The sequence below is a fragment of the Diabrotica undecimpunctata genome, chromosome 1 (genome assembly GCF_040954645.1).
Source record: "Diabrotica undecimpunctata isolate CICGRU chromosome 1, icDiaUnde3, whole genome shotgun sequence".
NCBI classification, from domain to species: Eukaryota; Metazoa; Arthropoda; class Insecta; order Coleoptera; family Chrysomelidae; genus Diabrotica; species Diabrotica undecimpunctata.
This window is the reverse complement of record NC_092803.1, coordinates 85,229,767-85,256,850: the sequence shown is the minus strand read 5'-3', so window position 1 is coordinate 85,256,850 and position 27,084 is coordinate 85,229,767. Positions and strand designations below refer to the sequence as shown.

Here is a 27,084-nt window from a genome sequence, read left to right as displayed (position 1 = left end):
CTTTGTGTTTTATTATTGATCAATAATTATCATTTTGTGGCCATGATGTCAATATGAGAAAATTTCTACATCAAAAAGTGACCAAGTCAATTTTTTTTGCGAAAAACAAAAAGATTAATACAATCTTTAGAGATACTTAGAATCACTAACTTCAACCATTTAATACCTGGAAAGAAAAAATACATATCCTTTTAAATTAATTTAGAAATAAACTCAAATAAAATTACAAAATATTCAACATCAATTATCTCGAAAGCATCATATTTGACTTGGTCAGTTTTTGCAGTATGCCCACGATATATGTTGTAATTATTACAATTTACATGAAGTATAAAGCTAACACTCTTTTCCTTCATGCTGTGGTGTGCTAACGAAAAATTATGTGTTAAATCGAGAGTACGTCTTAAGTTATTTTCAACTCCCCATAAAGACAAAATAGACAACATATACTTATGTAAATAATAAAAGTGACTATGTATTAATGTATTTTTTATCTATTTGTTCATATTTAGACAGGTTTTTAACAACAATTTTTTTTCTTAGGAGATTCAGTGAAAATGCCATCTGTGCCGCCTCAAAAGGTCGAGCTTCCTAAATTTGTTGATTCCTTATGGTGTGTCTACATCGTTTCAGTTTTAGCTGCCTTCAATGCGGAATTTGGTAAGATATAAATTTTTTTATCCACTCTTTTCTCCTGACTTACGTACTTTTACTACGATGAAAGAAATTTACCTATACTCACCAGTTGAAATGAAGAACTAAAAAGCACTAAACCTAACAATTTTCCACAGCAAGATGAATCGCCGTGCAACTTTTTGTATTCGATTCGGTAAAGTGTCAGGAAAATTTGTGAACAAAATTCATGGTGGTAAAATGAAACTTACATTTTGTGTATAACAGTGGCGGCTCGGGGCTTTAGAGATAGGGTCGGCAAGGTTTTTTTTTGTCTCATCAGATAGGTATACCGTCTAATAAAAGGGTTTCAATCATCATAGGAGATTTTTTTGTTTTGTTTTTGTTTTTTTTTCCTATAAATTTAGAACGTAAACATGGTTATTAATAACTTTAATCTACTTTGTTTGGAAGTAGCAAAATGGGTTATAACGTCATCGTAAAATTGATTAGAGTTTTGGAGAGATTTTAAAAGTTTTTTTTATTAGCATTTGAGACAATCTTGACCTTCTCTCTTGTTTCATGGTGTTTCGACAATACGTTTTGATTCTTTTGAGGCGAGAGAAATCCCGTTCATTTGAGGCAGAAGTTGGTGATAATGAGAGAATTAATGACAATAATTTATTAATTTCGGTAACAGGTTGTTGTAATGAACCGCAGTATATAAAATTATACATATCTTGTAACTTATCTCAGCTTCCGAAAATATTTGGATCAGCATATAAAACTTTTTAATTCATTTTCTAATTTTATTTTATTAAAGAATGATGGATAATTTTTAATTAATTTGTCTAATAGATATTTTGGAAATTCTTTGGGCCTAACTTCTAAATTTTGAATCGTGAGGTCAAAAATTTGCAAATCTTCAAAATTCAAAAAACGAGTATCTATTTGCATAGTCATTGTATCCAAAATTTCAAAATATACTCGTTATTCGAGATCTGTGTCCGTGTCATGTCTTTGTCTTTTTTTTTTTGGGTGGTTTGGAAATATCAAGCTAATCCAAAACGTCACTGCGTATTTATTGGAAATCACTATCATTACGAAAATTGTATCATTCTTATTTTTCTTTCGTTGTATTGAAATCAGCTTGTATGTATTAAAACACCGAAGAATATTTTCAATGTATTTCTATTTCCTATCGTATATGCTAAGGCACCGAAATATTATTTCAATCATTTTTGCGTTGCCAAGAATTGATAATAAACACATTTTAAAGTTTGTTTATATATCACAGATGCGTATTTTCTTCGGCATTTCTTTGATCGTTTTCGCTTGATATTGCGCGTTAAATAAACAGAAAATATTCCCGTTTATTCGTTTATGTTTTGTTTATACCGAGTTGGGTGAACGATTTTTGAAGAGAATGACATCACTCTCAGTGATGCCGCTGTCAAAGGCAGTTGGTTTCGGTGTTAGTCCGAATTTTCTTCTGATTCGTAATGTTTTTTCGTTTTTCGTCTTTTGTCATGGGAAAATGTGCAGTATAGTAGCAGTGTGGAGTTGAAGTAAGGTTTATTAGAGTTTTTGAGAGAACACGGGACGTGGGTCGTCTTAAGAAACCGGCAAATTTGTTGGCAGAAAAGTGAATTATACTCGAAGGTAATGTGTCAGTTTTTGAAAGAGTAATCACTGTTTTGTTTCGTGCCGTCTCTTACCTGAGAGATTTGTAAAACGGCGTTTCCAACAACTTAGAAGGATAGCCATACGGTTTCATCGTGTCTAAGTCTTTAAGAAGCCGAGTTCTGAAGATTACGTCCCAGTGTCCAGCTTCCACCCTCATTTTGTTTGTCCCTGGTCGTCATTCCAGAATATTTTCGCAGTTGTTTGTGTGGCAGTGAATCTGAGCCCAGTTCCAACCCCAGAAATTTTAAAGGAAAAAAATAGCATTTAGTGAAATTCAGGTAACTTTATTGTTGAACTTTTAAAAAAGTTTTAAAATTTTAGTATTGACATCTGACAGCTAGCTTTATTTTTTTGACATTTGGTACATACCCAACCATAAACTTAACACTTGTTCTGCTTTGCTTTTTTTAAAAAAGGTTAACCTTTATGCATAGTTCCATTTAAAAATATATTTTTCATTTGTAATAATTTATTTCTGCTACAAAATATCGCCCATTACAATTGTAAGTTCTTATAGTATCTCCAACTTCTAGAGTTTGTAAACCGATAGTAACAGTAAGTTTGTTTTTTTGTTATTTTGTATTACTGTTTATATTTGTAACTGTTTGTGGTGAGACAACAATAAATATGTAATTTTTTTTCTCAGAGTATTATTTCTTTTAAAAAGTTTCTAACTCTTTTTTATATTTTTTAGGAAGAAAGAGCCTTTCTTTCATCCAGCAGGAAGATTCTTCTAAGCGGCGTCCTTATTTTAAATAGCTTAAGAACCTTCTTGTGTTGTGTTTGTTCCAGGAGATTCATGTAAGTACCCCTTTTGTTTCATTTTTGTAGTTACCCCATTCTAGTCCCCCTGTCATCCACGTATTTACGACCCAGCTCTACAAACAAACCCTGAGTAGCCGTTCGCAAACGTTTCGGTTTGTTTTGCTACCCTATCTCTAGCCCTGTAATTTCTGTCTCCAATTTTCAACCTCTTATAATGATCCCAATGTGGTAGACAAAATAATCGTTACAAAATCTCTGAGATTTTGCACCAGCTTTTTTATTCTATTTTTGGAATAAATAATGTTAGTTAACTGATTTTGAACAACATTGAATATCAAATCGGTTTGGGTTAAAAATATTTAAAAGAATATTAAAAGAGTAATCATTTAATAAAGTTTTCAAACCGATTGCTTCACGGATCGAGATATAACTTTCAAAATCGTCGCCTCCAATAATAAAATCAAAAACTTCCAAAAGCTGTTCACGGAAATCTGCTACAGTGAAAACTATCCGAGATTTAAAATTCCATCGCGTCTGACGAACTGTTTGTTGCATTTTTTTCGAAACAAATTGTTCTAAAACATTCGTCTGTTTAGGCGAGCTTAAGAAAAATGAAGCAAATTCGCTGAAACTTTAAAAAGAAAAGACATTCTTTAATTTTTTACGCGTATCCTGTAAAACTAAATTCATTATATGCGCATGACAGTGACTAAATAAAGCTTGCGGTGCAATAGTTTTAACTTTTGCCTGGAGACCATTCAATTCACCAGACATCTATTGTGATGTCATAAGTTTGCCCTAACAAATTAATTCTTGATATCAAAAAATGTTAATATGTCCTTTAAAATACCAAAATTTATTCTACATTATGCCTTTTACTCACGTCTGTAAAACCTAAAAACCTCTCATAAAATATTACCACGTAACACGTATCGAACAATTGATAATTGTGAATTGTATGATATATCACTAGTTTCATCTACTTCTAGCGATAAGTAAATGGTTTCCTGAATCTTGGATTTAATAACTTTATTCAAAATTCTAATTGATTCTGTTAATTCATTCTGGATTGTTTTAGATGCGCCGCTAAAAGCGTTCCATGCATGATAATTCCTGACACCTTAAAAAAATTTCAATATTAATTAATGTTTTTTTACAATTTCGTTATATTTAATAGCATTTTCACGTTTGGCATTATCTATTGAAACATAGAAATTTTGATCTTTCGAAATATCATGTGTCTGTAAAGCTCTAAATAATTCGTTTAAATTATCGTTACCAGATTCACACCACTGATTTTGATGTTTTGATGCCCCTATTTGTCGATAAGATGCAAGGCCAACAGAAAAGTTTGTTTTTTATACCATTACCGGTAACCCATGAGTACTTGCTGTACCAATTATTCGAAAATAATCTATGATTCCCCTTACTAATACTAATATTTATAAGCCGGGACATTTTATGTGTCCCGGCTGTTGGTTATGTTTGTAAAAAGCAAAAAATTGATTTTTTGCTTTTTTCCCAAACTTTTTTTTATGAATTGTGTCCTGCATTTATTCAAAAAACAAAAGTTTCGAAGAAATTCGCAATTAATGGAATTAATTCAACTCTGGGGGATAAATAATCGTACCAGTTTTCGTTTTTTTAAATAGAAGCGTTCTGGAGCTATTAAAAAAAACTACTTACAAGGGGCCATCTTCAAAGAGCTCTAGCTAAGGAGGAATCTCCGCTTTTCGTTTGTCAGGAGAGTTTCTGGACACCCTATATATATATATATATATATATATATATATATATATATATATATATAATAATGTGATATTAATGTGATATTAAAAGTCTGAGGTGCGCCAAGCAATTAATTAGCTAATTAATTAATTAAACTTATTTAAATGATGCAATTATGATTCTATCACACTATTTAATTTTCTTATCTCAGGGTTATACTCGTGCTTCAATATCTATGCTTTACATATGATAGGTAAGGTCCAAAGAATACCGGAATAATAAAAAAATATATGATGCAACATTATATATTGAAATAAAATTCACACTCAAATATCTTCAATAAAAAATATCTCATATAATGATTATCAAAATTTTGTTCTACGTACGTGAACCTTCCAAAATTAATGGTATATACAATATAAATTAAAATTTCAAATCAAAATTGTTGTTCTAAATCTCCTGATCAAAATATTCCTATCTTTTCTAAAGCAATTGTTAAAAAATGTGTTGTTAATAAAGAAAAACTGACGAAGGGTAAAACTACCTCTCTGATGATGAGTTGTCCAAGTCCTTGTTCCTTGTAGCCTACACTATCTATTCTTAGCAGTCCCCTAGGTAATCAGCAATCTTACAACAAATTATTGCGAGCCTATCGTCTTTAATGATCTCCCTCAAATGCACGTATCGTTCAAATGATGCTAGCCTCTTCTCCTCTCGATAAACTGAATCTCTCGTTCCGGCCTGAACAGTGCTCTTGGAATATAGGTAGAAAAATATAACTTACAATATTTTACTGGATCAGCTTCCGTCAGATACACTTACTCCACGACAATTCACAAACATTCACTTCTACTGCTTACTACCTCTGGAGAACCACCAGAGAACAACGACTGTTCCTTTGAACCCTGGAAAAACAACTCCTTATCTTTTCTCCCTTAAAAATCTAGCTAAACTCTCATTCCTACATACCTATCCCACTTTTTTCAATCTCCTCCAATCAGAGTTCGTCACACTTATCCCCATCTACCATTTAGATAACAAACAACAATTTTACCTACAATTATAAATTTCCTAAAAACTATTAACATGCTAATCGGTTTCTACAAATTCTTAGTTGTTAGTTCAAAGAACTAACGGAGAATTATATTTTCTAAATATTTCTATTCTATTGTCTTATTCACTGTATATCGACGTAAAGTATATTTGGAAAACCCACTCGCATTGTTCACGATTTCACTAAGCTCACTCACGTCACTGGAATATATTTTTATTTTACAAAGAAAATAATTTATGCATATCTTTAAATTTTGTTTACTACAGGTAATCCAGGATAATGGACTTTCATTTCTTCGAAATATCTTTTATTTTGTACTTTGAAATATATTAAAAGCAAACCAATATTATTTTCAATTTTACATAGCTTAACAATATATATATATATATATATATATATATATATATATATATATATATATATATATATATATAACTATTTTTAAAATACGACTTTTTGTTTCAGTTACATATCCCTTGGATTTAATCAAAACAAGGCTTCAAATCCAAGGAGAACAGTCTAAAAACGGGAAACTCGGACAGGTGAGTAATAATTGTATGTATCCTATTTAGTCGAGTCAGGTTAGACGAAAAAAAAAAGCCTAACCTTGCTTGGCAAGCTTCCCCAAATTTAGTTATTTTGACTTTTAGGGGGAGGATCAATAGTAGTGTAAATTTAAAATCGCGACTGAATCCTAGTCCACAGTGGGACGAATTGCTGAAAACGTGGGCAAAAGTCTGAATGTATTAATGTCTGATTACGAATTTCATATCAAAATTGAAAAATTCAAAATGGCCGATCCAATATGGCTGACCAAATTTCATATATTTCGGATTTTTGGACATACTGTATAAAGTACTGTAAGGTAAAAATCAGTTGAGAAACGCTTGACAAAGACCTTAGATGTTAAAATTTTTCTTTTGATGAAGGCTTTGCCAATATATCTGCAAGATCAGAGCTAGTATAATCAATACATACCAATCGTTTTGAAACTAAATCTTTTATATAATGCTCTTTAATGTAAATGTGCTTGGCACGCTTAGAATTTTCAAAAGACTGACACATTGCTATTGTATTCAAATTATCAATTAAAAGTTTTGATTTACTCTGTACATTAAAATCAGATGAAATACCTTTTAAGTAAATCAGTTCTTGAGCTGAGGTAGCCGCAGCTTTGTATTCAGCTTCTGCAGTTGAAAGAGCAGTACAGTTTTGTTTCTGGGACAACCATGAAACTGGATTGCCACAATAAAATACAATATACTTTTTCTATCAATTTTATTTGATGCCCAATCTGAATCTGAATAACAAACTAGTTCCCACGGTTTTTTTATGTCATCAAAAATTTTGTGTCTCTTTCAAATATTGCAGTACTCTTTTTCCTGCTTCCAAGTTTGTTGGTTGGTTTATCAAGTACTCTACTGAGATATGAAACGGTGAACATAATATCAGGTCTAGATGTAGTTGCTATATACATAAGACTAACTATAAGTTTCCTATAAGGAACATCAATTACCTCTAGAGTGTTATCTATCTGAAAATTTGTTTCCATTGGTGATGCGACACCTTTACAATCACTCATACCAAATGAACTCAGTACCTTTGATATCATTTTGGGCTATCCTTATGTGAGATTACCACTTTCTCTTAATATTATCATTCCTAAAAAGTTCTTCACTTCGCCCTGGTCCTTGGCAGAAAAATTGTTTTTCAAAATATCTGTTGTTCTTTTATTTTTTGTTCATGTCATGTTAATATTATATCGCCCATATAAACAATAAAAAATATGTCTTCTCCTATATATAGACAAAAATCTTATTTAAATCTAATAAATCCATTCTCTGTTACACCTCTATTAAAAGTATGATTCCAGCATTTTGGTGATTCTTTAAAACCATATAGCGCAAGATAAAAGGGAAGAGGGAAGAGAAACCCAGGACGACGCAAAATATCCTGGCTAAGAAATTTGAGAGAGTGGTTCGGTTGCAGCTCATTAGAATTATTCAGAAGCGCGGCCAATAAAATTAAAATAGTAAAGATGATTTCCAACCTCCGATAGGAGAAGGAACCTGAAGAAGAAGCGCTCTATTTAATTTTAAAACCTTTCCTCTGTCTATTATTAGTCCTTGTGGACTAATAATATATATTTCTGAATCAAGTTTTCCGTTTAAGAAAGCTGTGGGCACATCAAGTTGATAAATTTTCCATTCTCTTTGCAGTGCATGAACCAGCGTCATTCTCACTGTGCTCATTCTTGCCACAGGTGCATAAGTTAATTTTTTATTCTCCTCCTGTACTTGAAAACCCTTTACAACCAACCTTGCTTTATATGTTCCATCAGGTAAATTAACCGGTGTCCATGTGTTTAGGTTTTCGAATGACTTCAGTTCTTGATTAATTGCATTATTCCACTCTCCATTTTTCTGCTCTTCTTCAAACGTCTCTGGTTCACCATTCAATGATAGTAAGCAATAAGCTGAATATAAATCGTATTCGTTAAAATGTTCTGGTAATTTTACTTCTCTTCCTCTTCTAGTACATATGGGATCAAGTTCGTTACTTTCTATTTCATTTCTAATTAATTCTTCGTTTTTAGCAAAACTTTCATTTTTGTTGCTTCCATCTTCAATACCTTCAGAATTTCCTTCATTTTTAATCCAACCTGTTTGATGTTTAGTGTTATCATTAACATCATCAGTTACACTATCTTTATATTTAACTTGTTTTTCATCAAAAATAACATCTGTAGATGTAATTATTTTGTTACTTTTACAATCCTACAATCTATATCCTGAATTAGAATAACCTACCATTATTGTTGTTGTTCTAATATCAAATTTATTCGGCTTTAGAAGAATTACACTCTATGATTTAGAACCAAATTTCTAAGATGCTTAATATTATTCTCACCATTCCATATCTGAGATCATGTTTTACCACCATTAGCTATTGTAGGAGTCCTGTTCAATTCATAAGCTGAACATCTCATTGCTCCACCCCATAAATTTTTAGGCAAGTTAGTTTCTACTAATTTGACTCTAACTTTATTTGTCAATGTACGATTCATTCTTTTAGATGTACCATTTTTCTGTGGTGTGTATGGTTGAGTATACTGCAACTCAATACCGATTTGTCTACAAATATTTTTAAATTTAGAGAACATTATCTTCAGCTTCACTTATATATCTTAGCAATTTAACTACTGTAAAATGCGAGAAAGCATCAACTAATACCTGAAAATATTTTTCTTCATCTAAAGTAGGATTAGCCACTGGCCCTATATCTGAATGTATTAAATCACCAATTCTTTTGCTTTTCTTTTCTTTACTATAAAAGCTTCGTCTTGTACTACAAGCTTATTACCCTTTTCAGTTAAATGTGAAACAGAAATTAAGTTATGTTTGGAGTTTGGAACAATTAAACAATTAATAAATTATTTATTAATTAATAAACTTGTTTTATCCAAATTTGTTAAATTTAAAATTACACCTGCACCATATTAGTACCTACACCTTAAAGTTCTCTTGAAATTTTGTCAAAATTCATAAAATTGTCTTCCAGTTTTTGATCTCTCTTACACTTCAAAATCAATAGCTTCTTTTTTAATGTAAGCTTGGTAAATATACTTTTCCTTTCGAATACGTCTTCAAGTGCTTTCATCATTTCTTTGGCGGTTTTTGCATTTTTTATAATGTCTAAATGTTTATCTGTCACACATTGAACTATAATGGATTTTGCCTTTGACCCTTCATCTGTAAAATTGTCTCTGTATTGGGTCTAAACTCTCAATCACTGATAATACATTCTTTTCATTTAATAGGATCTTGACACGAAACTTCCAACTATTAAAATTCTCTCCTGCGAGAATAAGAACTTGTTGACCCGTAAACATCTTCCAAGGTAATCACGTTTTCTTGATTTATACTTTACTTATTTGTCAAGGAGTCAGCTGGGCCCATACCCTTTTCAATATTTAGTTTATAAATGACAAAATAAGTATATTATTAATGGATTATTTTTTTATTATTTAGAACAACATATTACAACCATCTTGTCTTGCTTACAATTATTATTATAGTCGTTGACTTACGAAGTACACTATACTCAACCTACACCATTGTACCAACCTATACCTAACAGTTACCGCCTGTAGCCATTTTCCTCCACGATTGACGACCATGTCAAAAGAATGAAGTTTATTTATGTAAAACATTAAAAATATTACAATCGTATACAATAATTTTTTCTAATCTTAATATTTTTCAAGTCCGCTGTCATGTTGTGTAAGCGTTTCTTGAGGTTGATCTTCAAAATCAGTAATACACCGCCGAAGTCTTCATCTTTGTAGGAATCTGTAGCTCCACAAAATCCTTTTCTGAATCATGATCAGTGTATGAAGCAATCAGAATTGGGACTAAGAGAGCTCTCGCTTCTGGTAATAACCTTATTCAAATTAGCTGGCTCTTTCTCTAGTATACTTGCGAAATGTTTCTATATCAATTTCTTCGCCACGCGAAATTGTTGGTAAAATAATATGAAAACAATGGATCAGTTCTTTCTAGATTCCGGTTATACGAGCTAATGTATTCGTATTCTCAAAGAAATGTTGAGCTGAGCATGCCAAAACCGGGTTTTGGCATGTCTAGGTAGTCCCAATTCTTTTTTGAAACCGTCATGGATCATAAAATTTCTTTTTTGTTTCAACTCGTTGTCTTCGGGTTGACGCGCTTGTCATTTTTGTGTGCCACTTTGGTCTTCTTCTTCTTCTTGTAGTGCCTATCCGTTTCGGATGTTGACGACCATCATGGCAATCTGTATTTTGCAAACCACGTACGTAGATTTTTCAGCCAGGAAATTCTTCGCCTACCTGGTCCCAGTTTTACTTATCCTTTGCCTTAAGAATTAATTGCAGCAACCCATACCTTTCGCTGTTCCTCATGATGTGACCGAGGCACTTAATTCTGGTCGTTTTTATTGTGATTAACAACTCTTTTCCTTTTTGCATTCTTAATAAAACATCCTGGTAAGTAACGTGGTCAGTATAGGATATCTTCTACGATAAAGCCACATTTCGAAAGCCTCAGTTTTCTTACAGGTAGCGTCTGTGAGAGTCCACAACTCAACTCCGTACAATAGTACAGGAAAGATATAACATCGTAGTAACCTGATTTTTATGGATACTGATAAATCGTGGCATTTGAATAGCTTAGCCATTTTTTGAAATGCAGATTTTGCTTTCTCTATCCTAGATTTTATTTCTACGAAATGGTCCCAATTTTAGTTGACGTTCGTACCAAGGTAGGTGTATGTTTTTACTCTTTCTATTGGTTGACCATTCACACTGATTCGTTCAATTTCCTGTTCCTTATTAGAGATCATCATACATTTTGTTTTCTTAATGTTCAGTGAAAGTCCATATCTCTGACTCACTTCTGTGATTTTATTCATTAACTCCTGGAGTGCTTCATAACTGACAGCGAATACTACCGTGTCATCCGCTTATCTGATGTTATTGATACATTCTCCATTAATTCGAACTCCGGCTTCAACATCTTCTACTGCTTCTTAAAAGATTTCCTCAGAGTATATGTTAAACAGTAAGGGTGATAGTATACATCCCTGTCGGACCCCACATTAGATTTTGATATCATCAGATTCTCCTGCCTCTGTACATATAGACGATGCTTGATTCCAGTAAATATTATTTATTATCAGCAGCAAAGAATATTTGTTGACATCTCCATCAGTTTATCATGTTCTACTGTTTCAAATGATTTATGGTAATCAATAAAGCATGCATAAATATCGCAATTTACATCTCTACATCGTTGAAATAGTACTTGTATGCTAAAGAGCTCTCGTACCCACTGCGTTCCGAAAACCAAATTGTGTACGGCTGATTTTTTCTTCGCACAGTCTTTATATCCTTTGATATATGATTTTTAGAAATAACTTTAAAATGTGGCTCATTAAGCTGATGGTCCGGAAACATTACAGGTTACAGATTTTGTTTTCTTTGGTAGAGCAATAAACGTTGACTTCAGCCATGATCTTGGTATTACTCCGTTTAAATATATGTCATTGAATATTTTTGTTAGTTGTTGAGTACCGTCGGTGTTAAATAGCTTTATGAGTTTAGCATATGCATTTTCAAGTTCAGGAGCTTTGCCATCTTTTGTTGTGATATTGCTTTTTCCACTTCATCTGATGTGATTGGTAAGTGGTCATTACATAATATGAAGGACGGATGTTGTTCGGACCTATTATCATCAAAGAGTTCTTGTATGTATTTGGTCCATATTCATATTTCTTGATTTTTATCTGTGATGTTCCCCTGTTGATCTTGCAGTTTGCTAGCTGTGTTGGATTTTTGAAGACCAGCTGCTTGATTTACCTTTTTATGCGTATTAAATGTATCGTGTTTTTGTTCCAACAACTCTATCTCTTCACACTGTGTTTTTAACCAATTTTCTTTTACCTCTCGTATATTGGTTCTTATTTGTCTTTGAATATTTTTGTACATTCTTTTGTTATTTTCTTCTTTCTTCCATGAGTTGCAGTATATTGTTATTCATCCAACTTTTTTCTTCTCTTTATTTTCTATTAGATGTTCTTCTCTGATCTTGTTAAAGGTTTCACATATATTCTGGAGTGATTCTTCTGGATCATATGTTTGCTCCATGTTACTAAGCTTTTCTGAAAGAATCTGTGCTACTGTCTCCTTTGTTTCCTTATCTTTTAGTCTTCTCATATCACATTTTTTGTTACTATTCTTTTTTGTAACCTTTTTAAATCTAAACCTAAATTTACCAATAACAGGAATATGATCTGACGGTACGTTAGCACCGGGGTAACTTTTAACTGAGAGGCATCCATTACGGAATCCCTTGTTTACCATTATGTAATCAATTTGATTTCCTATTATGTTTCCTGAGCCTGTTTCCTATTTCAAGAGCCATGACCTCACCCTAGAAACAAAAATAAGGCTCCTTAAATGTTATGTGTACTCAGTGCTTCTGTACGGAGTAGAAATGTGGACATCGAAGGCGGAAACTCTATCAAAACTTCAGGCTTTTGAGTTATGGTTATACAGAAGGATCCTGAAGATACCATGGACAGACAAAGTCATCAATGAAGAAGTACTGCGGAGGATAAACACAACTGCGGATTTTGTCAACATCGTGAAGAGCCGTAAGCTGCAGTACTTGGGACATATAAAGAGAAATAAAGGCAGATACGAGCAACTTCAATGCATTTTGCAAGGTAAAATTTAAGGAAAAAGAAGAATATCCTGGCTTGCTAACCTGATAGAAAGACCTCAACACAGCTATTTCGTATAGCAACCAACAAAGTCATCATAGCCAGAATGATCGCCAACGTTCGGAACGGACAGGCACCCTAAGAAGAAGAAGATTATGTTTCCTGGTTGATCTTGCGGAGAGACCCAAGTATACAAACGTCTTGGTGGTAGTTTGAAGAACGTATTTAGTATTGCAAATTCTTCTTCCTCTACAAATAGTTTTAATCTTTCTCCCCTTTCATTTCTCTTCCCTAGACCAAAATCACTAATGAATTCACCGCTTTTTCCTTTACCAATTTTCGCATTCAAGTCACCCATAATAATATTTAAATCTTGTTGGGGCACACACTTGGAAAGCATTGAGTTTGACCGGAGTAGTATTCAGTTGGATTATTATTAATTTTTCAGAAACAGGTATAACGTTTGTAACATATTAACGTAATTGAGGAGATACGATTACTCCAACCCCATACATATGTTGACCGTCGTCATTTCCCGAGTGGTAGGATATATGAATTCAACATTCGAATCACCGAATCCATGCATGTAGAGTGGACAATCCTAGTTTGTAATGATCAGCGTTTACAGCTGTTTTTTACATTGTGTGAATATCGTTGAACGTAGTGCATGTTGCTTCCCATAAGTTACAACGATGCGAATATTTTGTTCCAGTGATGGTGTAGCACTACGCTACCGTAACCTTAATGTATCAATTCCAAAACCATTTCCATATCAATTAATGTATCGAGCAAAAAAAGAACTCTAATTATACGGACTAAGTATTGAACAAAACAAACGATATTAAATAGAAAACAAAACGGGCAGACGAGAGGCACGATTAATAAAATCAATTAAATAAGGATGTGAAATATTTAAATGAGAATTCAGCCAACTCTAGTTAAATAAAACCATGAAAACAGTCGTCGGGTGAGTAAATTTTTGTACAGTTTAAATATGTAGAAACCACATGTAGATAAATTATTTATTTTATTTGTAGTCCAGTTACTGTGGCATTTTTTCCCTTTAAATTTTTTATAACTGCACCGATTTATCTGAAATTTTTACAGTGGGTAGTAAATTACTGAAAAAACATAAGTTATATGGTGTCGATGTGTGCTTCTACCCCTGGGGTGGTTGGCACCCCATCTAGGAGGTTGAACTTTTTACACTCAAAATAACCCCGGGATTTGATATAGAATCAAATTTTAAACAAAAAACGTCATATAAATTTTTTTCGCTAAATTAATACTTTTTCAGTTATACGCACTTGAAAAAGTAAACTTTTCGCAAAAAAGAACATGTTTTCCAATGATTTTGTACGAATAACTCAAAAACAAAGCGTTTCATTGAAAAATCTATAATAAGCAAAAAAAAAGCTTATAAAAAAACAAAGAGAATGTTTTTTTATTAAGTTTTATAAGTACAATATTAAGCGATTTATAATTGTTTGAATATGACTTTTTGTTTTTGGGATACTATACTCGATGCATTTAACATCAAATATCGGAAAATGGACATCTTTTTTGATAAAAACTCATACAGCACTTTTTAAAGAGCTAGAAAAAATCTTTAAAATGAGCTATGTTAAAAGCCATTTCGATTAAAACAAAGCGAAATACGAAGGAAAGAATTTGAATTACTCTAGCGTTTAAAAAAAAAACGAGCAGTATAAGTAACACTATTTCGATCAGAATTGAAATTAAACGTATATCTTTTACAATTCATTTTATTTTAGTGTTATTTATAAGTTTTAAAAGTTTAGCCTGTTTAAATTGCGTATTTTTTGAAAAAATCATGTTTAAATTAAAAAATCTTTTTTTTAATTATCTAAAAATTTACATTTTTTCAAAATAAATCTAAAACTATAAGAGATACGTGAAAAATGGTTCTATACCAAAATGTAGTTTTTTTCTTAACAAAAATTTTGATTTTTTTTATTTTTGTTGTAGCTCGAAAAATAATAGAGATATAGCCAATTGAAGTTTGAGATACAGCGGCTGACACACCTGTAATCAGCACTTTGGCCCTTTACTATTTAAAAAGAAAGAATTTTAACATATTTTAATCTACTTAGTCTTGTAGCTTTTGAAATTACCTTCAAAATATTTTTTTAATGGACACTGTAGCTTAAAAATTAACGGAGTTATTCTAAAAAAATTTTGGAGCATGTTATTTATATTTTGGAGCATCAACTTCTGTATATATAAATGCTTTATTCAAGTATATTCGAAAAACTTGTAACAGACACACTAACACTCACACAAATATGTATATAATACATACATACATATATATGTTATGTATATAATATAGGCACCTCTAAACTGAACATTTGCTTCAGAGAACTAACGAACACAGAGAACCGATACTCCTTTGAAGTTGCGTGGGCAAGCCGCCAATGAGTGCCAATGACAGGAGTACTTCAGATCTCGAAGACATTTTAGAAGCTGGGAGATACTGTACAATTTTGCTGTATGGCCTTGCCAAAGACACCCACATGAACAAAATGAATAAGGTCGAAGATTATTCATCATTACTTGAACAAATGCGATACGAATCGTTTATTAAAGCCACAACTAAAAATAGTGCAGTTAAATTATCATTTCTTGTACCAACTGTAAGTGCCCTGAATGAGCATATCAAAAGAGTTTATTTACAAACTCAGATATGGCTTGGAAACAAAGAGATTGATATAACGGATTGGGGATGGTTCAAGAGTGATGATATTTTACAACCAATAAAAATGACAAGTTCACCTGCACCAGAATAACCATTGAAACTGATTTTTTGCAATTGCAAAAAGGGTTGCGGCTCAGCGTGTGGCTGTCGTACACTAGGTCTATTTTGCAATGCTACGTGTGGAACATGCTATGGCGACAATTGTCAAAACTGTCCTGCAATAGACGAAGAGGTGGAGTTAGAACACGACGAGAATGACGCTTCAGACAATGAATAATTTGATATATTGTAAATAATTTTTATTTTTGTAAATATATTTTGTATACTTTCTAATGTAAAGTATTTTCATGCATAATTTTTTACAATAAAAACAGCATGAGTATACTTAATTTTTTTATTTAGACATTTACCAAAGGGGAATTTGTTTCGTGAGCATAGAGGTGGTTTTTAAGGGTTGAAAATAAGCAACCAATCAAAAAATATTTTATTGATAAGAAAGGAATTTTTGAATATAAATATACATTAAAAACTTTTGAAGTTGTTTAAAAAGATTTTTTTATATACTTTGACATAGGGGGTAGTTTTTAAGGGTTGAAGTGATGCAATCAACCAAAATTATTTTATATAAGCAGATAATTACATTGTAGATGATATAAATGCACTACAAAAGCGTTTGAACCTGTTAAACGATTTTTTACAATTATTTTTATTAAAAGGGATGGTTTTTAAGATTATTTAAGGGTTGAGAATGCACACAATATCCATTAATATAATTAACAATATTTAAATTACCTAATTTAACACGATTTAAATCCATAAAATGCTTTAATATAAATCTTTTTCATTATTTTCAATAAGGGGTGATTTCACCCCTTAAAAATAAAAAGCTCACCTATTGCATATATAACTTTTGAAGAGGGAGGTAAGATAAGCCTAATTCCAAATTATTAGCAAAATCGATTCAGTTATAAAAAATTTAGAGGTATTGACCTCTTTTCCTCCACAGTGACTGGAGTATTGATAATAATTCAAATTTAGTGAAGCTAATGCTAGACATTTATTACTCAAATATTATTTTCGAGTTTATTATGTGAGGGGATTATTCTATATGCGTGTTTCATCTCTCGTTTGATCAAATTGTTAAGCTTGGTTTTTATTTTTCTCTCTTTCTTTTTCTTTTCTTTCTCCAATCCAGTCTTTTTTCCAGGCAAGTGATATTAATTGGAAGGGAATTTAAGTGACCGGATGGTCAGCTGGTTAACTAACGTTTAGTGAGTGAGAGAGATATAGAGTACGATAAGAAGATGAGCTGTTTCGGCTGATTGCCTTTCTCAAGTGATCTGTTTTTGGTATGGGTTTACACTTTAAGTGTAAGTGTACGCTGTAGTGATAAGAATTTAAAATAAATTTTGTGGAAGTTTGAAAACAAAGTTTTCAGTGTTGTTTTATTGTTACATAAAATGAATTTCCATCAAGTAACGGTCGAATCCATCAATTATTTAAAAGAAGTCAGTACAGGACTTTTGACCATATTGTTTTCAAGATTACTTTTGAAACGTAGACTGGCGACACAAAACATTGGTTTTTAAATATGTGTTTACATTTACAAAATAAAGTGTTCCCGAAGTATATTCAGTTAAAAACCAAGAACCTCAGCCCCGCCGCACAAAAAGGGATACATCACGGTCAGACCAGATGGCTGAAAAACGACAGAAAATACCAATACAAGAAGCGAGATATCATAACTGTTTATCTTAAGGTATGTCACTCAGAATTAAATTATAGATTAAATAATATAGAATTTGACATCCTAGATTCTAACGTGAGAATTAATATAGATAATATAATAGATAAAAAATTCAATACACAGTGTAAAAAACTAAATAATCTAATTTGCAATAGTAAAAATCCCAATATTCATTATACAAGAAGTTTTTCGAACCATAATTTTTTCAATAGATTTATAAATTTAACAGATACTAAATTTAGTAATAGCGAGATACAACTTTTAGAGAAAGGATTTAAACACAACTTGCCCCAATATAATAATCAGAAAACTTTAGAATATTTAGGTGTAGAATGTGAAGTAGCATTAAACAAAACTGCTAACAATATCGAAAAAAGTATAATTGCAAAATCTATTACAGATGTGTGTAGTGAAACCAAAAATTCCTGTTACAAAGAGAATAAAACAGCCATTTCAATTAAAAATAAATCAATAAAAAACAACATAGTGTTTACAAAAGCAGACAAAGGTAACACTACTATTGCTATAGATAAAATAGAATATAATAACAAAACAATAGAATTTTTAAATAATCAAAACATTGAAACATTACACAAAGATCCAACAGAAAAGTATCAAAAACAAATTAAGCTAGCGTTAGAAAATTCAAAATCAATAGTAAATCCAATAGAACAGAAATACCTCAGTATCATGAACCCACAACCTCCTAAATTATACTCTTTCATTAAACTACACAAACCGGATCACCCAATAAGACCTGCAGTGTCTTTTTATACAGCTCCGTCATATAAACTTTCAAAAAAACTGCTAGAGATTATTTTAGAACACACTAAATTTTCACCTAAATTTACCATAAAAAATACAATAGAACTAGTTAATAAAATACAACATTTTCAATTATCTAACAACTCCAGATTAATTTCATTTGACGTAAAGAATCTTTTTCCTAGTATCCCTCCTACAGAAACTTTTATTCTAGTAAAAAACCTTTTAGACCAAAATAGTACAAATCCAATCATTACATCTGAAATTTTACATCTTCTTGAAGTTGCATAAACCAGGACTACTTTGAATTTAATAATGAATTATATACAAATAACAGTGCAGGACTTATAATGGGCAATCCTCTAAGCCCATTGCTATCAGATATTTTTATGGATCATCTAGAGACAAAGATTTTAAAACATCCCATATTCAAACAGTTTTTATATTGGTGGAGATACGTAGACGATGTACTGGTATGTTTCACAGGAACTAACAGGCAACTCGACCAATTTTTATCGTATATTAATTTTCTTCATAGTCATATTGAATTTACAATAGAAACAGAACAAAATCAATCCATAAATTTTTTAGATTTAAAAATTACCAGGCTTAAAAACAAACATGACTTCTCCATATTTCATAAACCTACCCATACTAACACGACTATTCACAATTTATCATCCCATCCCACACAACATAAACTGGCAGCCTATCATAGTATGTTACATAGATTAACAGCAATTCCTATGTCAAAATACAATTTTGAGACAGAATTAAATATCATTAAGCAAATAGCAGTAAACAATGGATACAACGAACAAACAATTAATAAAATATTAAATCAAAAACTACACAAGAAAGCCCTGAACTTAGTATTTCCACCACCAAAGAAAAAACCCACTACCTTCTGCTCGATTACATATACAGGCAAAATATCAACAAAAATAGCCAAACACATAAAAAAGAAAGGAATAACACCAGCTTTCAGAACAAATAACAACCTAATATTGTTCTGAAGCTATTTTCTTGTGGCATTTTAAATTAATTACTATTTAACTGGGAATAAGCCACAATTAAAGGTTAAAATACGTTTATTATTTTAACCTTTAATTGTGGCTTATTCCCAGTTAAATAGTAATTAAAATAACAACCTAGGCAAATATATTAAAAACAACAAGAGCCAACATAAAAAACACTTACACAGTGGTGTGTACAAACTTAAATGTGGCGACTGCCCAAAAACTTACATTGGTCAAACAGGTAGAAATTTTAATAAACGAATAGCAGAACATAAAAGGGCTTTCAATAATAGAAAAACAGATTCTACATACGCACTTCACCTTCTAGATCATAATCATTCTTTTAATGACGAATTTAAAATTCTCCACATTCAAAATAAAGACCTTAAGCTATCTTTGTTAGAATCTATGGAAATCAACAAATTAAAAAACACAGATATAATTCTGAATGACCAGCTTGAGACAAACAGTTCTCCCCTCCTCAACCTATTTCATTAGAGACTATAAAGTGTAAACCCATACCAAAAACAGATCACTTGAGAAAGGCAATCAGCCGAAACAGCTGTAGTGATAAGAATTTAAAATAAATTTTGTGGAAGTTTGAAAACAAAGTTTTCAGTGTTTTATTGTTACCTACATAAATAATTAAAATGTATTTAAATTGTGTATTTTACATTTCTTCTATACTCCCGTCTTCCTCACTTTCACTGCCACTGTCGTCATTAAGGTTTATTATAATCAGAGTCGATATTGTCCAGTCAATTATCGATATTCCACATCTGTTATTCTATGCTAATTACGTGTTGCACGTAATTATATCTATTTTTGTGGAGTAACTTGAGAGTACGCTTCATGTATTAGATTTTCTACTTGTTCCTTCGTAAAGTTCGTGTTATGTCTTGCCACGAAACTTTTTACTTCACTCCATACCATCTCTATCGGATTTAGTTTAGATATGGAGGTAATCTTAGCAACTTAACATTCTTACTTTTTGCAATTTCATCTATTATCTATTATTATTATCGATTTAAAATGAGCTACAACGTCCAACAGATCGGATTTTAGGTAATCTTCTTCGAAATAAATATCCTTTGAACGCAACCACTCCTTTATTTCTTTCTTCATGTCAGAATTGTTCGAAATTATTTCCAACTTCCTGGAGTGATACGACGCATTGTCCATTACTATTATAGTTTTATCGGGAATATTTGGAAGAAGTTTAGATTTAAACCAATTTTCGAAAAGAGGTCCATCCATTACTTCCTGCATGCAGTAAAATGGAGCGTGGGTCACGTGCAGTAGGGGGTTTCAAGCCTGTAGTGAGTCCACGAACTAATACATCTCTATGTGACGATACGGAAGTGTCCTTCCATTCACAATTGACACTTTGACCAATATTTACCCATGATTCGTCCAAATATACAATGTTGTAGTTTTGTTTCCGAAACGTACGAATTTCTCGCAAATATCGATGGCGCCAAGAAATAATTTCTGGTTTTTTTTATCAACATTGACTTTCTGTCCCGTTTTGTGTACACAAATCCCATGTCCTTAATTAGTCTATGCAGTGTAGTTCTAGAAAAATTAGGAAGATGTTCGTCTTTATTTACTATTGCTAATAGAGAATGTTATGTTGGGGTGTAGGTATTCTTACGAAAAAAATCATGCACTATTCCAAGAATGCTACTCTTTGTTCCTTCATCGTAAGTTTTATCACGCAATAATGAAGTTAGCTTGTTCTTGGATCGTCTCTTTGCTGATTGTAATCCAAGTGCCGAGGAATTTTCTTTTCTTACAAAGTAAATTGTTTTTTCGGAAATGCCGGTTTCTACGGCCACTGTTTGTATTATTTTTGAAAGTGAATCATATCCTTGATTTACACGATAATTCACCATGCTGACTAAGATTTGTTTCTCCCCTAATGACAATGCCTTCCCCTGGGGATGTTTCAGAGTTCTCCATTAATAAATTCAATCTTTATAACACAAGAAACCACAATAATAACTATAGTCGATATGAACTTCAACGAATCAAATGAACTAACCAACAATTAATGAACTTGAACGCATCAAACGAACTAACTAAAATTAATTTCAAGTTTAGAATTTATACTCAATTTTAGTGAGGGTGTAAACACATTAAAATGACATTAATTTCATGTTGGAAATCAGTCGTTAACAATAACAAAAAACTGCAATTATGATCCAAATTTTCCAAATACCTAAGCAATGAGTTACTCAAAACAATGTTATCAGTAATAATTATAAGCTTATTTGATATTCTTTGTTATAATTTAATTTAGGTGAACTGAGCATCAACAATTATAATTTATTTTTATTCTCAACTGTAGGACAATATAAAACTGTACTTAAACATGACTGACAATGTATTTTATATTTTTCTTGACATTACTTCAGGTCAGAACTGATGTGGACCATCCTCCTAAAGCGGACCGACCCCTAGCTTTCTTGGTACATACGTTTTAATTTGAATCGTGGCGGCAATGAGTGCAAATGGTATATTAGAGTTCCATAACTCAGTGGTGAAGTGCACAAGCCGGCTACGTCACTTATTGCTTGCCAGTCGTCTTGCACGTGTTTTTTTTTGTTCTTGGCTTGGACAATTGTCATTCAGCCAGTCGCAATCAGCATGAGCTTTATACCTTTATTATAATTCAGTTATTGACAGACGTCATGTGAAATACATAGTGTATACATCTTACAAATAAAAATATCTACCTACTATATTAATAAATACAACTATGGTAATATTTTTTTTTCACCACGTTTACTCGGAGGTTTAGCTCCTCTTAGTGATTGTTTTAGTATATTTTTATTTTTTTTCTTATTTTTTTCTTCTTTTTTTTATTTTTTTTAATAAGTATATTTTTTATAATCCTTTTTTTATTTATTTTTTTTAATCTATTTTTTTAAGTATTTTTTTATATTCCATTTTTTAATCTGTTTTTTTAATTTTTTTTTATTAATTTTTTTCTAAACATAGGTTACAAATCTAGTTACAGCATACTTTACTATCAGACAAAAAGGTTATCAAGCAATCAAACATTTTCATTTCATTAAGTGATAGTATAAAGAGAATATTAACAGGAAGTGGGATGTTCTTGTCCATCATTCTTTTAATTAGGTTGTTGTTGGGTTGTTTATACTTTTGACATTCAAAAAATATGTGGTTTAAGTCACTTTTAATCTGACATTCTTGACAAATATCGGAATCTAATATATTTATTTTAAATAAATGTGCAGGATAACATGCATGGCCAAATCTGAGTCTACTAATGGTAGTTATGTATTTGCGAGGGTACTATTTGCAGTACTTTTCCCAGTGTGCTTTCCAGTTGTTCATTTGTTCAGTTCCTGAACAAGCAAAAGCATCTATAATGCCAGGCTGATAGTTGGTTAGTGTTCCATGAATGATGGAATTTTTAGCTAACTGGTCTACGTGTTCATTATGTGTGAGTCCTGAATGTGCTTTGATCCACATCAATTGTATTTTTTGGGTGTATTTATTAATTTCAAATAAGCATTTTTTAATTAAAAAAAATGTATGGATTAGAAGTACCTACTACATGATAGTTGCGGTTTTTGAATAGCTGTAAGTACAGATAATGAATCAGATAAAATTACTGCTGAACTATATGATGCCAATTTAAAATAAATTAAAGCTTCATATATGGCCACAGCCTCGGCACTAAAAATAGAGAAATTTGTGGGCAGCTTAAACATTTTTTCTATAAATTTATTTGGAATATAAAAGGAACAACCAGTACCCTTTGAACTTTTAGATGCCTCTGTATAAATACAAACAGATTTTGGCCAATTTGTCAGATAGTTGTTTAAAACAATACGACTTATTAAAGGGTTCTCATGATAAATAGGTTGTATTATATGTACTTGATACAGTAACTCAAAGAAATCTTTAAAATGTAACACTTTATTTGCAACTGTAAGTTCAGTATCTTTATTTGCAGTATTTCGAAATGCTTCGCATAAGGGTGGAGAATTCTTGTGAGTCCAATATTTATTTGTTAAGTCTAAATAATTTAAACTACTAATATCTTTATATAAACAAGTGTTGTAACAACGAACTTTAAGGAGAAAATTTTGACTGATATATTTTCTTCTAAATTTACTGGACGGTTCCATTGTCTCAACATAAAGTGGTTCAATAGGGGTAGATTTCATAGCACCCATGCAACACCGCAAAACTGTGTTTATAAAAACATCTATACGACCTAAAATATTGTTACTAGCGGATCCGTAAAGTACAGAGCCATAATCTATAGTGGTCCTGATATAAGAACGATAAAATAGAAGACATGTTTCAACATCAGCACCCCACCAAGTTTTAGTAATTGATTTGAGAAAGTTTAGTGCTTTATTACACCTATCAAGCATAAAATCAACATGCAGTTTCCAGGTCAGCTTTGTATCCAAAATCATACCCAAATATTTTATCGACTTATAGAAGGGAAAATAATTATCATTTAATATTATTTGTTCTCTTTGAGGCAAGTTATGTCTAGTGAATATACAAATGTTAGACTTGTTGTTTGCCAACTCAAAACCATTTTTTCTAAACCACGTACAGCAATGTTCATGAACACTTTCCAATGTGTTTAAGTCATTATTGTATTTTTTAGATTCAGTATAGATACAGAAGTAATCTGCATATTGTATTGTATTAAATAAAAATTTTTCGATACTAATATTATGAAAATCGGCTGTGTAAAGATTAAATAGAAGTGGACTTAAAACTGAGCCCTATGGAATACCCGAACTATTAAAACGTGGTCCAATTAGTTGATTATTTTCCATCCTAATATATATTTTCCTGTTTAAGTAGAAATTGACAATATTTTGGGCAAGCAGGGAAGGTATTTGGAATTGTTGAATCATTTTTTCTTTTAGCATATCTAAATTAACACTGTCATATGCACCTTTAATATACAAACATAATAGTGGAACATACGTATTGCGATAATATGCATTTTGAATGTGAGTTACTACGGTAACGAGTGCATTCAAAGTACCACATTTTTGTCTGTAACCGAACTGAGAATTTGGAAGTAGTTTTTTCTCACTTAATCACCATTCAAGTCTTACTTTTAGTATCCTTTCTAATATTTTGAGAACACAAGACATAAGTGAAATTGGTCTGTATGACTTTGCCAGATTAGGATCCTTCATTGGCTTTAAAATTGGGATGACAACTTCTTTAAATGCATCCGTACCTGCAGACATAAATTCGTTAAATATTTCCAATAAAATATATTTAGCGATTGGAGGAAGCGTATCAAGCATAGGATACTTAATGTGGTCATAACCAAGACTTGTACTAGGACGATTATTTAAAACATAGCTTAGTTCTTACTGTCTAATCGGTTGAAGTAAAAAGTGGTTTTTGCCGGTTACTATTTTCTTAGGTTTATTAGGCATAGATATCACTGTTGGAGGAGCAACCAATTATGTCAAAAAACTCTTCTATTCAAATATCTTCAAAAGATTTTTTTTTGTTGGTGATTTTCTGTATAACTTTCTAGCTTGAGTCCAAAGTACTTTTGATGTTATTGATTTATTAAGAGAAGAAACCCAATTGACCCAGCTTTGTTTCGCAATACTTTTTAGTTGTTTTTTTGTACTTGCCATGTTTGATTGACATTTTATATAGTTTCCAAAATTACGTTCTTTTTTATAATTCATGAGTGAATATTACCGGTTTTTAATAATAGTGTCACATTCAGAATTCCACCACGGTGGCGGGTTTCGAGTTTTTGGCTTAAAAGGTTTATATTGTGGTATTGCAATGTGAGCAGCATAATTTATACCATTCATTAAATGTTCATATTTGCTTGATGTATTATTTGGAATTTCAGTATTTTGGTTAAAACAGTTTTGTACTAAATAATTATATAAAGGGCAATTAGCTTTTTTGATGTTCCATTTATTTTTTGGTAATATTTTTTCTGTTCCGACTTTAATGCAAATATCTAACTGTATAACAAAAGTATTTGATCCTAGCGTGTCTGAAGAGATAGACCATTCAGCCTTACTAACAAAATCCGGACTGCAGAAAGTAACATCTATCATTGAGTAATTCTGGTTAGGTTGAGTTAGTATTGTTGGTTGTCCATTATTTAAATCCGTAAATTTAAGATCATCTGCCATTTTAATCAGCTGTATTCCGATTCCATCATTTGTACTTGAACCCCAAATAATATGATGGGCATTAAAATCACCTTCTATTATAATTGGTTTTTGTAACTGGGAAAATATATTTATCCAACCATTTATTGTGCATCTTATTTCCGGGACTCTGTATAGAGACATAAAAGTAATTTGACTATTTCTATATTTAATTTTCATAGCACATAACTGTATTTCATTATTGTAATTATTATTTTCAATTTTTAGTTCAGTAAAACAAATTGATTTATTTATAAGTATAGCAACTCCACCATAAGCATCCAACCTATCATTACGAACAAGATTATACCCAAATGAAATCGTAGGCTTCCACGGCCAGAGTCAGAATTATAGTTTATTCGTCTTCCGGGTTTGGACCGTGTCATTTGTGAGTGACCCAAAAGTGGGTTCATCTCGACGTTTCGCTACAATTGTATGTAGCTTCTTCAGGAGAACAAAAAAGAAAAAGAAAACAAAAGACAGAAAGATGGGTAGTTAGCAACGGTAACTCAGTTACTCAACGTAACCAGAGGCGAATACTAACTACCAAGGGGCTTTTGGTCACAGTAACTCAACTACTTAACGCAGCCAGAGGTGAAAACCAAATGCCAGGACAGGGATTCACGTCCAACAGCTCAGAACACTAACGCGTCGAGAGGCGGGGAGTGAATCCGACGATTACTCCGCTACCGCTCTATTTATAGTCGCGGTGACCTGTCGTGTCGGGACGTATCGGCACACTCCGTGGCGCGAACGTCAAGAAGCGCGCGCTGGCCAATCATGTGGCTGCATCGTGGTAGCGGGACCGGACGGCGGCTCTAGACTGAGATTCCAGATGGGAGACAAGTAGTATCCTTCCTCTCGATTGATATTATGTGGATTTTTTCGGATCTCTAGAGATTCGCGGATTTTCCTGGAATAAAAGAAGGGGCTCTTAGAAATAATATGGGTTTTTTTCGAACAATATGGAATGACCGGTTTCTTGGCAGTGTTCTGCAACTGCAGAATGGGAGAAAAGACCTGATCGAATGCATCTTTGATGCTCTTGAATCCGAGTTTTGACGGAACGATCAGTTTCGCCAATATACACTTGTCCACATGAACAAGGAATAGAATAGACACTTTTTCTTTTTCTTTTTTGTTCTCCTGAGGAAGCTACATACAATTGTAGCGAAACGTCGAGATGAACCCACTTTTGGGTCACTCACAAATGACACGGTCCAAACCCGGAAGACGAATAAACTATAAGATTATACCCATTAAAATCATATAATACATTTTTTTAAACCATGTTTCACTAATAAGAGCTATGTCTATTTTGTTAGTGACTAAATTATGCATCATGCTATTTTTATTTGAAACAGCAGAACGAGCATTCCACTGCATTATTTTTAACTTAGATTGACAAGACATTTTTTAGTATTAATCAGAGTACCCTCCAATACCTGTTCAGTGTTATTGACTATTAATTGTTTATCTATAGATCGTATATTATCAAAAGTTTGTATACTTTGTAAAAGCTGATA

General features: G+C 32.0%; 1 protein-coding gene across 8 annotated transcripts in view; it reads left to right on the top strand.

Annotated features, from left to right (window-relative positions):
* Positions 1 to 27,084, top strand: part of LOC140451024 (mitochondrial uncoupling protein 4-like) — a 360,669-nt gene that overhangs the window by 101,214 nt on the left and 232,371 nt on the right. For 6 of the 8 annotated variants that reach the window (XM_072544737.1, XM_072544744.1, XM_072544753.1 and 3 more), the window contains exons 2-3: positions 544 to 660; positions 6,311 to 6,387. In XM_072544737.1, the coding sequence (XP_072400838.1) occupies positions 544 to 660; positions 6,311 to 6,387 (194 nt within the window). Of the gene's footprint in view, positions 1 to 372; positions 397 to 423; positions 455 to 543; positions 661 to 6,310; positions 6,388 to 27,084 lie in introns of those variants that run through there. The other 2 variants (XM_072544748.1, XM_072544750.1) reach the window with 2 other exon arrangements.